At 40.5% G+C, this 13,603-nt stretch overlaps 1 protein-coding gene across 5 annotated transcripts in view; it reads right to left on the bottom strand.

Annotated features, from left to right (window-relative positions):
• Nucleotides 1–232: 232 nt before the first annotated feature.
• JPH1 (junctophilin 1) overlaps nucleotides 233–13,603 on the bottom strand; it is a 79,869-nt gene continuing 66,498 nt past the window's right edge. The window contains exons 4-6 of one of the 5 annotated variants that reach the window (XM_082432584.1): nucleotides 10,019–10,659; nucleotides 2,720–2,815; nucleotides 233–2,099 (exon numbers count right to left, since the gene is read on the bottom strand). In XM_082432584.1, coding sequence (XP_082288710.1) covers nucleotides 2,735–2,815; nucleotides 10,019–10,659 — 722 coding nt within the window. In that variant the 3' untranslated portion in view covers nucleotides 233–2,099; nucleotides 2,720–2,734. Of the gene's footprint in view, nucleotides 2,552–2,719; nucleotides 2,816–10,018; nucleotides 10,660–13,603 lie in introns of those variants that run through there. The other 4 variants (XM_082432581.1, XM_082432583.1, XM_082432582.1 and 1 more) reach the window with 4 other exon arrangements.

Consider the following 13,603-nt stretch of genomic DNA (forward strand, 5'->3'; position numbering starts at 1 on the left):
AGTGATGAATCTTACTTTGCAAAATTATTCCAAAGGCCCAAGATGAAAGAGACGAAGAAACAACGTAACGGTGCAGCGTAAGACCTTCTGCCAGGTGGGTTCTTTGAGCACTGCCCCTCCCCCATTTCTATTATTAATTTCTCAGCAGATCTTTCTTTCACCGCCATCACCAGCCAAAAATTCCACATAACTCAAGACAGTAATTTACTCATAAAGGAAACACACCTGCAACTTTATTAATAACCAACTTTTTTTTTATTAGAGCAGATACAGTTGTGAAAACTGTACATTATACATTTTGGTTTCAAGGATTATAAATAACGGAACTCGCAGGTAGGGAGTTCTTTTTCACAGCAAGAAACTTTAAATAAACAAAGTCATGTTTTATTAAGTACATTGGCAGACTTCATGTGCTGTCCAAAATGTAGAGTACAGTATAACAACCCATTAGAAAGAGCCTTTCATGTAAAATACAGCTGTGCACATTTTAGAAAAATACCAACAATTTGAGCTTTGTTTTTAAAAAAGCTTATAAATCATACATACATTTATAAATGGAACCAACATGCTCACTTTATAAACATATCCTTTATTATCTGTTACCCATTATTTCCAAAGCATTACACATTTGAAATAAACACTTAAGATTAAATATTTTATTTAATTTTTTTAAAAAATCAGCTTTCCCAGCATCAAGAGCTATGGGGTTAGGAAGGAGCAGTGAGAATATTGAGACTGACGCAGGAACTGAAACGTTTCTTGGGTAAAAACGTATACTTCCTAAATTTAAAAGTCAAAGCAAAATGTAAAAAATAAATAAATATACAAGTTGTAATTTTTATTTGCTCTCTTTCTGCTTTCTTCTTTATTCCATATTGGTCACACCCAGGATTCTCAACATATTGTACTTCTGCAAAAAACACCACTGCATTACTGCCCTGTAGGTGACAAAGCATTCAGTCCACACCTGTGCTAATATGGGAATTGTCTCTTCTGCATCGGAACAGCAGCAGATAAGGTAAAAATCTGATTAAACCATGCAGATCGTGAAAATGTTTAGGAATAGCTCCCTCTCCTCAATAACGTCTTACCAAGATTGGACAGATAACTTACCTCCCCTGATTTTCTTTTCAAATAATTATTTTTATAAAGACCACGTAGTTTCTCTAAATAAGCATGCTTCTGAGTAATAAAGAATAAATTATAAAACAGCAAAAAAATCAGATTATGTCAGAATAACAAAGGACTGCAAAAGACAGATACTTAAAAATTGTCTAAGCCTTTAAAATGTGAAATACAATTACAAAAGGACTTTGAAAAACATGAAAGGCGTAAAATTGAGAAGCACTGATTTAACAAAGCTTTATGCTCTACCTGAATGTATTCAACAAAAATTTAAGTTTGGGGAAAAAAAAAAGAAGAGCAGTTATTAATAGCATCTTGCTTAACTTTCATGGGAATTAACATAGCTACTGACAAGATTTTATTTGGTTGGTGAAGTACGTCAGCAGTGAAACTGAATCCTTTAAACACCGATTACTGCAATCCATGCAACATTTTGACGATACTTCTTAGAATTCTGTTGTCTTTCAGCTTTTAAAATCTAGCACCTCCTAAGTGTGTAAATAATTAATCTCAGTAGTGTTAAAAATGTTTAAAGTTAAATTATTCTTAGGTAGGTGTAATGCCTTCAAATTGCTAAATTTTAAATAGCCTTTTACAGGTTTAGGAAGACTAAACGACATGAAGAATGATGTATTGCTATCAAAAGAAACACATTTTCTCTAGCATTCTGTTGTTTCTTTTCCTTGAGATGCGACACATGTGCTTCATCCAGCCAGGACCGCGTGTTGTAGATGACTATACGTCGGATTTAAATAAACAGCAGAAATGAACATAATCGTGCACAAGCCAACGAAACCTTCTCTCCTGGGACGTTCCAGGAGATGAGAAAGCAGCAGGTCATGGCATAAGACTGGTTAGTGATGCTGCTACCTACTTCTTCTAATGAGACAGGAGTGAATGCTGGAACCACGGCCACAGCAACACAATCCTCCGACCACATTCCTCGGGCAGTCGTTTGTTTCCCCAGCTCCCTACTAGAAACGTCAGATGGTAAAATAGTAAGGCAGCTGTTGACTTCCATCAAAAAAAAAAAAAAAAAAAAAAAAAAAAAAAAAAAAAATGCAGCTCCATACATTTCCAGTTTAGTCACACTCTGCTAGGACAGATGGAGTAGCCAATGCCAGGAACTTCGCCGGATGGGGCTGCTTCAGCAGATTTTAAAAAAGAATGATTATTAAGTTTTGCTCTCCAACATGGCTGCTTGCTTCAGCTCCCAGAGGACCCCAAAGCATTCCCAGGGGGACCGAACGGGTCCTCCGGCTGAATTTTCCAAGTTTCATCTCTCTCTCTCTCTCTCTCTGGTGATCCCATCCTAATTCCAAGCCTCCTTCCCTGTGTCTGAGTCTGACCGGGGTGTGCCATTTAAAGGGCTGATGACACCACTGCAGAGAACTGTGGGCTAACACCACTAGTTGTCATGACTTCACTGAAGGGTCAAAACAGTTATATCATTAAGTAACTATGTTGAATCACATTCAGGCACAGCCAAAATTAAAGTGAAGGACAATACGTAGTTGTTAAAAAAAAAAATGTAAATTTGAATATGGGAAAAAAAATGTTGTATATTTTATAGAGAAATTAAGGCTGTTCTTACCTTTCCTAATTCCAATCAAGTTAGAAAGTGAACAAAAAGAATTGCCAACCCAATATTCAACAGCATGACGAGGACAATCATGATTGAATTAGGGCCCTGGAAACGAAATAGAACAAAACAAGTGTCACTTTTCCATGTTGATAGCAGTAGATAAATGAGCTCACAAAACCAGTTACCAAAAAATATTAAAAAAGACCCAACACAGTTGCAGTAAATAAGGTATGAAGAATGACGGCAGTTCCAAAAGGTATAAACTAAAAATAGCTACGCTGTATTTAAATGGAGCCATCTCTGAACTTTCACTTAAAGATGAATCCGGTCTTGATTAAACCTAAAAAACGACTTAAAAAATAATCGACTTCACCTCGAAACACTGGGCAACAGTCTGGGTGAGACACAGCTCACCATAAAGGGTTTAAAAACTGATGGGAATTAGATACGCATTTTTGTTAAGGTTAAGGTGTAATTCCTCGGATAAGGAAGAATCATTTCCTCGTAAAGGCAGTTAGAACGGGAGTGTGAAATCTGCAGGACAAAGAGGCTGCTCTGGAAAAGTTTAGGAAAAGCTCAAAATGCGGTTCTTTGACTCTTGCTTTTCCTGGTTTTCTTTTTGGATACTATCCCTTCCTTAAGGTAAAAGCTGCAAGTGGGAAATTGAGCCCCTTCAGAAATTACTGTGCAGGTCTAATTTTTAACTCCTCTGCTTAAAGCCACAACATTTCAGAAATCAGGTTACATTTTAACAAATGACAGAGTCCTATTTTGCCAAATACTGCTATAATAAATACCACATAGCCCAAGGTACCCAAAATTTACTTGTTTTTTTTTTTTTTTTAAAAAAACCCAAAGAAACCTTATAATGACCCATCTTTTTAGATCTGCCTGTGCTCGGCCATCTTTATTACAAAGACGCGATCTTAGTATTTACTATTAAAATAGTCTCTTTTTTTTTTTATAAATTTATTTATTTATTTTTGGCTGCACTGGGTCTTTGTTGCTGCACGTGGGCTTTTTCTTAGTTGTGGCGAGCAGGGGCTACTCTTCGTTGCGGTGCACGGGCTTCTCGTTGCGGTGGCTTCTCTTGTTGTGGAGCATGGGCTCTAGGCACGCGGGCTTCAGTAGTTGTGGCACACGGCTCAGTAGTTGTAGCTCGTGGGCTCTAAAGCACAGGCTCCGTAGTTGTGGCGCATGGGCTTAGTTGCTCTGCGGAATGTGGGATTTTCCCGGACCAGGGCTCAAACCCGTGTCCCTTGCACTGGCAGGCGGATTCTTAACCACTGTGCCACCAGGGAAGTCCGTGTCTAATTCTTAAGTAGCATTAAAAGTGTTCTAAAACTTGCCATATAAGAGAGGTTGGGTAGGTAGTTTTATTCTCATTCTACAGATGAGGAAACACTTGTACTATATATATTTGACTATCCAATGAGACTACAGTGAAACTGGGTCAGAGTCCTCAAGTGTCGTATCGATGTGATTTCTTTTTTGCGGGGAGGGGTGGGTAAGTGAGTAAGGGAGACTGGAACTGCCACTGGTCCAGTGCTCATCTCGCAGGACCTAGGGCTTGAATCTCGTATACTTCAAGGACGCCTCCTTTCTGGATGAGGTCACAACCTCCTTGGCAGAGGTCAGCGTACCCTGTTCTTTACCCTAACGCTTCACACTTCATTGTCGTTTCTTGTTAACTGCCATCTTTCCCCCTAGACTGAGTTCCACAGGGGCACTGCCTTGTTCACCCCTCTACACCCACACATAAGGGCTGCCCAATTCATCCAGGCAACCAATGTTTAATGAAAACCAATCTTTTGGTACTTTTCCAAGTGCTATGGAGGTGGTGGTTGAACTGATACATTCACTGTATTAAATGAGGAACAGGGTGATTAATAAAATCAGGGTGTGAGAGAGGAGGAATAAAAATGGGTGCTCTTGACGTAGGGACTGTTAGGAAGAAGAAAAAGCCTAGTTCCTAAACCCCAAGTAAATGGGAGGAAAACAAACACTTTAATTCTTCACAGTGACTATTAGTTCCATTTTACAAAGCTCCGAGAGGGTAAGTGTCTTGCCCAAGGTTACTCAAGCCACAGTTTGAACAAGTTAGAACTGGGATTAAACTTTAGTCTGTCCACTTCAGAGCTACATGTTCTTTTTATCTCTATTAAACCCACAGGCCTTAGTTTAAAAATAATTTCCCATCAACTTCTTTAAAATGGCATTTTCATCTACATCCTATGATACTGTAGTATCAGAAAAACATCAAATCTTGATAATGACCAGTGGTTCTTTTAGTATAGTTGTGTTCTAAACCTATGTAACTCCTCAATTATGGTTAACTTAGAACATATAAATAATGTAGGAAACTCTTATAACTCAGAAAATAATTGAGATGATCTTTCAACATTATTACTCAGCATGGAGATGAAGGAAATGCTATTACTACACAGACTGATTAGATCTTGCTCATGAATGTGTTAAAGAATTTGGGGATCGTCTCAACTCTTCTGGGTGAGTGGATTTCATTTCATAATTCCTAAAGACAGTGATATGAAAGAAGATGAGGAAAAGTAACAGGGTCAGAGCAATACAGTGTGGAGTTCAGTGACTTACACGGACCCTAGGAAAGCAGAATAATAGAGCACCTTCAGTAAAGCTACTTTCAAAGACTTAAGGTGTGCCTGGACCTTTAACTCCCATTTCGTAAATCCTTGTAAGGTTCTATGAATTCATCTAACCTTTTTGAATTGGTTAGTATTTTGGGCTTGTGTGTGTGTATATATTTATATACATACACTATTGAACATGTATTTCTCCCGTATATATTCTAATATACAAATACATGTATATTTATCCTACTAGTATAGCTCCATTATATAAAGCTATTTTTAAAGATGAAAGATGAGGGTAAACCAGCAATAAAAGACTCAAACAGCAACCAGGTAAAAAATAAATTCTGGGATGCTATGTTTAATAGGCAGATACCAAGACGTGACCTCTGTGCTCTTCAGATACCTGGGCTGGGTGCAGGGTGGAAAGCTTTAAGGTGAAGTCTCATAAATATGACTGTGGTGGCCAGTTGTAGCTTAAAATAGCAAAATGAAAAAAAAAAAATCAGTCTTGATTTTCAAGACTGACTGGGACAGGTGTAATAAAAGAAGCTGTGGCAGGGCAAAGTGCGAGTCTTGTTTGGAAGAAACTTGCAGGCAGTTAGAAAATAAAGTGCAGGAAGTCAAAATATGGAAAGATGTTCTAACTCAAATTTTTTTTCTTCAAGATACTATCACTTATTTAAAATTGTGAAGAACTTTCTGAAGAGTTAGTATAGATTATGTTAAACCTCAAACTTCTCCAAAAACATGGAAAAAGCAAAGTTTAATTATATGTATTTATTGAATGTGTGTGTGTGTGTGGTTCAAACCTCATCTAACAGGGATAGGGACGCCTTAGGTTTTATGACAATTCAGAAGAAAGGTCGGGTAAATCTCAAACTCGGAGGCTGACCGGTGTACTTGCTAACAGAAAAGTGCAGGTAGTTTTCAGGAGTTGAGATTCCTAAAGAGAAGACTCCTCACTAGTCTATTTGATGATAAGGTTCTAAAGATACCTCTACTGCCTCCTAGACAAGCTGCCATACTGCAAAATCCTACAAAAAATTCTGGCATCCCATAGAATGTGCTCTCCTGGGACTTGCGTCCACAGGAGTCACAGGCTGGAGGGACGCTGCAGAATGATCCTTGCCAGGGCTTCCCTTCCCCTAAGTGTCAGCCTGTGTCCCAGTAGAGTCTCTGGATTTCTAGATCAATATCCAGAGTGATCCTGAGGGTGGGTCAAAACCTACTGGAATATTTATGAACTATTTATGCTCCAACTAGCGTTAAGGCAAACTCAGTTAACAGTCAATGCTCTTTGAGTACTTACTTTGTGCTAGGCACTGTGCTGAGAACTTTATAAAGTATCAACTCATTTAATCTTTACCACAACCCTTGATACAGGTACAGATGAAGAAATCAAGTCACAGAGCAGTCAAGAAACTTGCCTGAGGTCATCGAGCTGGTAAGTAACACAGCTGGGACGTGAACCTATGAAGTCTGGCACCAGAGGCCACACCGTTAGCCGCTAGCCTGCACTGTCCCAGTAAGCTGGCTGCCGAAAATTGTGCAGATTGTTTGGTCAGCCACCCTACAAATGGTGATGCTGACTCAGAGTGGATCTCTCACAGCTGCTCACGAAGACGGATTCAGTCTGCTTCCCCTCAAATGTCTGCTTTAGTGTGACCTCTTCCATCAATTTCCATGTTGTTATTTGTAAACTTCTAACTTACACAGTGTCTTTTTACCTCGAAATTGTATGCAGTGCTCTTTTGTTTTAAAGGTCATTCACCGACTACCTTTAGGATGATTTTGTCACTTCCTAACTCTGTGAAGAAAACAGTGATAAGGGGTGTGAGAGGCAGCTTTACGTTATTAAGGAAGAGAAGGTTCATTGTTAAACTCTCCGCGTGAAGGTGCCAACTCAGTCTTGCCTTCCAGCTCCTGACAGAGGTGCAGAGCTGCTGGCCTCCCTTCTCTCCTGGGGTGTTTGGGGAAACCCTAGAGACCGGCCTGCAGAGCTGCACGATGCTTGGCCAACTCCCAGGATCCGACTGTTCTGCACATTCGTAAGACAGATGCTGTTTCTAAACAAGAAGGCTGTGAATTTACCAAATATACCTATTAGTAACGTTTTACAGAAAGACTATTACAGATAAGAACTAGGTAACTCATCTAATATGAGGAACACTGGGGCACACACTTCCCCTTGGGGAGTTCTGGAAATCAACTGAACCCCACTACTGGGTACCCAAAGGTATAAACGATATAGCCTTGCATTGCTTGAGTCTCCCCTTTGTAAATCAGGCAAACCAATACTAATACGTATGTGAGGCTTTATTAACTATGGCTGTAAATGCTGAAAGCCAAATGAGAAGTGAGTTATCACATTTAACAAATTCAGTAGTGATGATATTAGCATACAGTTATAATATCAGGATACTGACATACCAGTGTTAAAAGATGAATGCTCACTGAACAGTCTCAAAATTATTGTTTTGAAAACCATTTACCTATATGGAGGTTGACTCTCAGAAAGTTAATCATGTTAACCCGATTTATTTATATTTAGATAATTAAAATGGTGAGAATTTTAAAAAGGTGGGAACCTGTGTTGATACATATTAGCAAAATAAACCTAAGAAATTTCAAATGTAAGTTAATTAAAAAATGAATTTCAATGTTTAACCCTATGAGTAGATAGAACAGTAAGAAAAATTTTTCTTAAAGAAATTGATGGTTGTATTGATGGCCAAAATATTAATCCACACCTTTAAATATTAATCCACACCTTTATGCAAATATGTTTCTGAAATTACTAGTAAATACTGGGTCGGCTATGGCTTCCTCCCTAAATTACAGTCTTTTCCAAAGGCATATGACTAAGTCAACAGATCAGTCAGCTTTTTATCAAAAATTACTTAGCTTCAGATTTTATAAATTCTACAGAATTTGACAAAAATACTAATTCCTTTTATCATTAACAAATCTCATTGAATGAGGATGTTGATATTTATCAATAACTGAAAGCTTTCTGGTTGAATAACAAAAACCTTAAATGCTCCAGACTCATAATAAAACTAGCATCTACCAGAAAACTGAAATTTTAGGAGCACTGACAGACACTCAGAGGAGTTAGAAGACCAAAGTGGTTTTCTTAAACAGTTGAAAAATTTCACTTCTCATATGGGAAAGAAAAAGTTCTAGCTGCAAAGCCTGGCCATTAAATGAAATCCACACTATTTATGAGAATAATTCATAATAGCTAGAAAAGATGTTCTTTTGTCTAAAGATGCTGACCATTGTGGGTGCAGAGTCAAAAGGCAGGTTAAGGACTTAGCAAATGGCAGTGGAGCCCTCCTCCGGGTTAGAGCACAGTGGCAGGGGCTGGTGGGCCGTGATTACTTCCCAGCCCTCAGAATTAGCTATTGTTATGGACTGCATGTTTGGATCTACCCCTGCTCCCAAATTCATCCACTGAAGCCCTAACCCCCAATGTGATGGTATATGGAGGTGGGACCTTTGGGAGAGAATCAGGTCATGAGCGTGGAGCCCTCAGGATGGGATAAGTGCCCTTCCAAGGAGAGACGCCAGAGAGCTTGTTTCCTCTCAGTCCTGTGAGGACACAGGGAGAACATGGCCTGTGGTCTATGGACCAGGAAGTAAGTGGGTTCTCACCAGACACTGAATCTGCTGGTGCCTTGATCTTGGGACTCCTGAGCCTTCAGAACTGTGAGAAATAAATGTTTGCTATTTAGACCACCCAGTCTAGGGTAGTTTTGTTATAGCAGCCAGAGCTAATAAGACAGCTACCATTGTGGTCCTTTTTTTGGTGGTGCCTCATGGCTTGTGGGATCTCAGTTCTCTGACCAGGGATCGAACCCCAGCCCTCAGCAATGAAAGTGAAACAGGACAGAAGGGGGCAGGGCACAACCTTTAAAAGAATGATATAGCCATAGTACATGACAAAGACTGGTTAGAACCAACTAGGTCCAAGATGGCAGAAGATTTGACTTCCAGAAGACCTTGAGCCTCATTATATGCTCATTGTAATATATTACCATACGCTAAATGACACACCCACCAGCACCATGACAGTTTTGAGGCCAACCATAAAAGGTCAAAAAGTAGGCGGTGACCCAATTCCTGGAAATCCCCACCCCTTCCCCAAAAGTTGGAATAATCCTCCCACTCATTAGCCTATGAAATTACCAGCCCATAAAAATGAACCACCCCATATTTCGAAGCCTCTTGCCTTCCAAGATGGCCCACACTCTGTCTGTGGAGTGTGTTTCTCTCTAAATAAATCTATCACTTTATCTCCGAAATCCTTCACAACGAAGAAAGAACCTTAAATCCACCGGGAACAAAAGTGCAGAGTCCTAACCACTGGACCGCCAGGGAATTCAACAGCTACCATGAAGCTCACCAAGAAATGCTGGTAAAGGCTTGTAAAAGTGGAGCTGCAACAAGCTAGTCACGTCAGCCTACCTGCATGAAGCCTAAGGGTGGCCGAGTGAGCACAGAGGAATTTCTGCCCGAGAGCCCATCGTGGCTCAAGCTCCCAGTGCTAGGCTCTACTCTACACAGCCCGGTGCTCCCGGGGACTTTTGCTAGCCTAGGTGCAAATCGTCATCATCAAGGCGCAGACGCCCCACGCTGCCACCTGAAAGAACCAAAAGGAGCAAAGGGAGAGAAAAACACGTGTCGCACAACTTACCGAATTGGCTTCTTTTTCCACAGAAGGGCACGAATCGCTGCTTGCTGGATTCTTTGGTATAGCAAGTTCAGACTTCTTAGCTTTTGGCTCAGCTTTGCTTTCTTTGGCAACTGGTTTTGTCACAGATGTAGGGGGACTCCATTTGTTGGGCGATGGCTTGTGCACCGGCGCCGAGGAAGACTGGCTTGGCCCTTCCTCCTCCTCCACGTCCTCCGGGGGGTACTGGGGGGCGTTCAGTTTCACGTAGTAGCCGTGGTACTGGGTGTGCAGCTCCCCGTTACTGGGGTTAGGGACGTGGTGGCGGCCAGAGTACCTGGAGTGGGGCACAGCCGCTCCCACCTCCTTCGTGGGAGCCTTGGAGGTCAAGGGCTTATTGACGGTGGCCGTCACCTGCTCCTTGGCTGCACTCCTTTTGTCTTGGTTGAGTCTTGCCCCTGAGCTGGGATTCTGCTTCTTCAAGGGCTCTGGGGAGGGAGAGCCGCCTTGTTTGGGACTTGCCTCGGGAGACCCTGGGGGTGTCGTGCCTTTGCGATAAAAATGAGGAGATTCCTTTGGTGTAGGTGGCTTTTCCGGGACCTTTTCTTCTGGATTTTCTTTAGCATCTACACCTTCCTGAAATCTCTGTTTGACATAATCTGGGCCTGGGGAGAAAGGGGACAACACAAGGGAAGGTGATTAAAAAAAAAAAATAAGGCATAAAGGCTTGTTCCTCATGGCTACTCATATATTTTTTTGCTAAATCAGCTTAGCCTTTTCTCTTTTTGTTTTAAACATATTTATGAGGCTTTGACTAAGCATAAGGATGTTTCATTCCCTGGGAGAAAAGATTATTTACTGATGAAAAGTTTTTAAGTTAATATATACCATTATTTACACTACTGTGATAGCCACAAAAGTTAAACAGTCCTGATTTTTGCTGCTGGTAGAATACAGAGGCAGAATTCACATGGATGGAGCACTGGAGACAGCACCGTAATTAATCTGAACGTTCAAATGTACACGGTATAACTAAAATACAGAGTATACACTCATATACAAAAATAAACCGACTCGTATGTTTAATATGTAATATATTAGAACACTTAAATATACTAATGTTTAATAAAGTATCTACACTGTAGGTGGAGAACATGCAGACAACATATTTTTAATGACCCTTCATCAAAGGAGCTTTTAAACTGCCTAGTTAGGAACGACTTCTGAGCTTTAGGTTACACTTTATAAGATAACTTACTCGGAGTCCCTTCACAGCCTGGATTTGCATCAGCAGCGTTTCTGCAGGCATCAAAGTCAAGACAAGGCAGTTGTCTTTGGCTCTGTAGTCTCAGGATTTTTTTTTTCTTTTTCTGAGTACTTTAGAATTGTGTAACAATCATATGTTATTTTCATAAACAGAAAAAAATTTCACTTAAAAAAAAGGGACCCTGGTGCCATTGTTATTTTATGGGCAGATTTTGGGGGGAGTGGGGAGAATGTGCATCACAAGATGGTACCAGCAGTGAGCGCTTAAGGTGGCCAGTGGTCAGAGACATGCTCCAAGGCAGTGCCCTTCTTTCTAGGCACTTTGCCCCTCAGCCCCTCCCCAGTAACCAGGTCCTGCGCATCCTCTGGCCACCACTTCACCCATCAGCCATTTTTCATCACAGGAAGTCAAGTCAAGGTCACACAGTCCAGCTGGCCCTCTTCCCTGCAAATGGGCAGGAGCTGACAATGTCATCTCTGGAGTATCCAAGGAAGAAATCACCCACCAACTTGCTTACAGGAGCTGACCAGCTCTTGTCAACTCCAGAGCACTGCATCTGTTCGCTTCCCTTCCTCTCTCTACTCCTACCTCTCAGCCCAGAGGGGCTGAAGAACAATTATCCTGAAAATTGTTAAAAACACATACTGCCTCCATCAACAGATGAATGGATAAAGAAGAGGTTTTATACACACACACGTGGACTACTACTCAGACATAAAAAAGAATGACATTTTCCCATGTGCAGCAACATGGATGGACCTGGAGGGCATTATGCTAAGTGAAATAAGTCAGAGAAAGACAAATACTGTATGAGGTCACTTATGGAATCTAAAAGATACAACCAACTAGGGAATATAACAAAAAAGCAGCAGACTCACAGATACACAGAGAACAAACTAGTGGGTACCAGTGGGGAGGGAGGGAGGGGCAATATAAGGTGGGGGAGTAGAAGAGCTCCTGGGTGTAGGATAGGCTCAAGGATGTATTGTACAACAAGGGGAATGTAGCCAATATCTTGTAATAACTGTAAATAGAAAATAACCTTTAAAAGTTGTGTAAAAATAAAAAATTTCAAAAAGGTAAATAAAAATATTACATACCACCGACTTGTAATTGCTCTTCCCATGATGGTCTGAATAATAATTTACTGTTGTGAGACTGCCATTTATTATACAAGGCATTTTCCAAAATGTAAAGCCTCACCAAAATCTTAGGAAGCAGGCAATATCCTGATTTTACTGATATGGAAACAGCTGTAGCAGCTGAAAAACCCAAAGTCACACTGCTCTTGTGTATCCTTAAGATAAAATATAATGCAACATGGAATATACTAAGCCCAGAAATGAGAATCCCCAAGAACCCACATTTATAGCTTGTACTCAGGGCCAAAAGCATAAAAAGAGCATTATCTCACATTCCATCCTCCAGAAGATAAAGCCAAAGAGGGTTCAAATTTCCCAAACAGGTCAAGATTGCTGACAATTGAGATTTCCTTTCTAAACTTGGTTAAGTACCCCCTTTAAAAAAAATTGGCAATTTTCTTTTACATCCTCCATCAAAAATGGCAGTATGAATTCTTGGCACAGAGAGATGTATCTCACTTGAGTGAAGAAAAAGAGGCAACTGCAATGATTCAAAAGGTGCTGTCTTTGTTTCTGGATTCTTCCTTGGTGTTGTGACTGGGACATACCACCAAGAGAAAGAAGCATCAGCAGCACCAGAAAGTGACATTCTTCATCAACAGGCTTGTCCCTACTTTCAAAGACCCGTGAAGAACATTCATACTGGCCTTTCATGGAGAAGCCCCTCATCTACACACAACCCCTCCTCTGCAGTGTGCTGTTTTTTCTCCCACCCCTCTACCCCAGATTTCATCAGACTTGGTTTCATTTGTGCTTCCCTGTTATCCAATTTCACAGCATTACTGAAATACCCATCTAGGCATGGTAGTAAGTGTTCCGTGCAAAAGTAATTAATAGTCAAGACTTAGAGCCAATCATTTTTCATTTAAGCCACCTAACTCTAAAACACAAATTACGAAGTACTTTTAATGTCTTCAATCTTAAGGGGTAAGTGCAAAAGTTAATTTTGCAAATCCTTCTATCTTAAGATTAAGTCATATTAAAAGCTAATGTTTAAATACACACAACAGAAAAGAACGGGAAAAAATAATCTCTGGCAAACATGACTAGTTATACATTCCTGATGCTGGAAGGAGAAGACAGTCACTGAACCACGAGAAATAAAGCTGTCATAAAGCCTATGTGCTCCATTTTGAAAATGTGAGACCCTAACAGTGACACAAGTTCAGGATTTATCTGGGTAACCACTGGTCTCACCTG

The sequence above is a fragment of the Balaenoptera physalus genome (genome assembly GCF_965194825.1).
Source record: "Balaenoptera physalus genome assembly, chromosome: 17".
Lineage (NCBI taxonomy): Eukaryota > Metazoa > Chordata > Mammalia > Artiodactyla > Balaenopteridae > Balaenoptera > Balaenoptera physalus.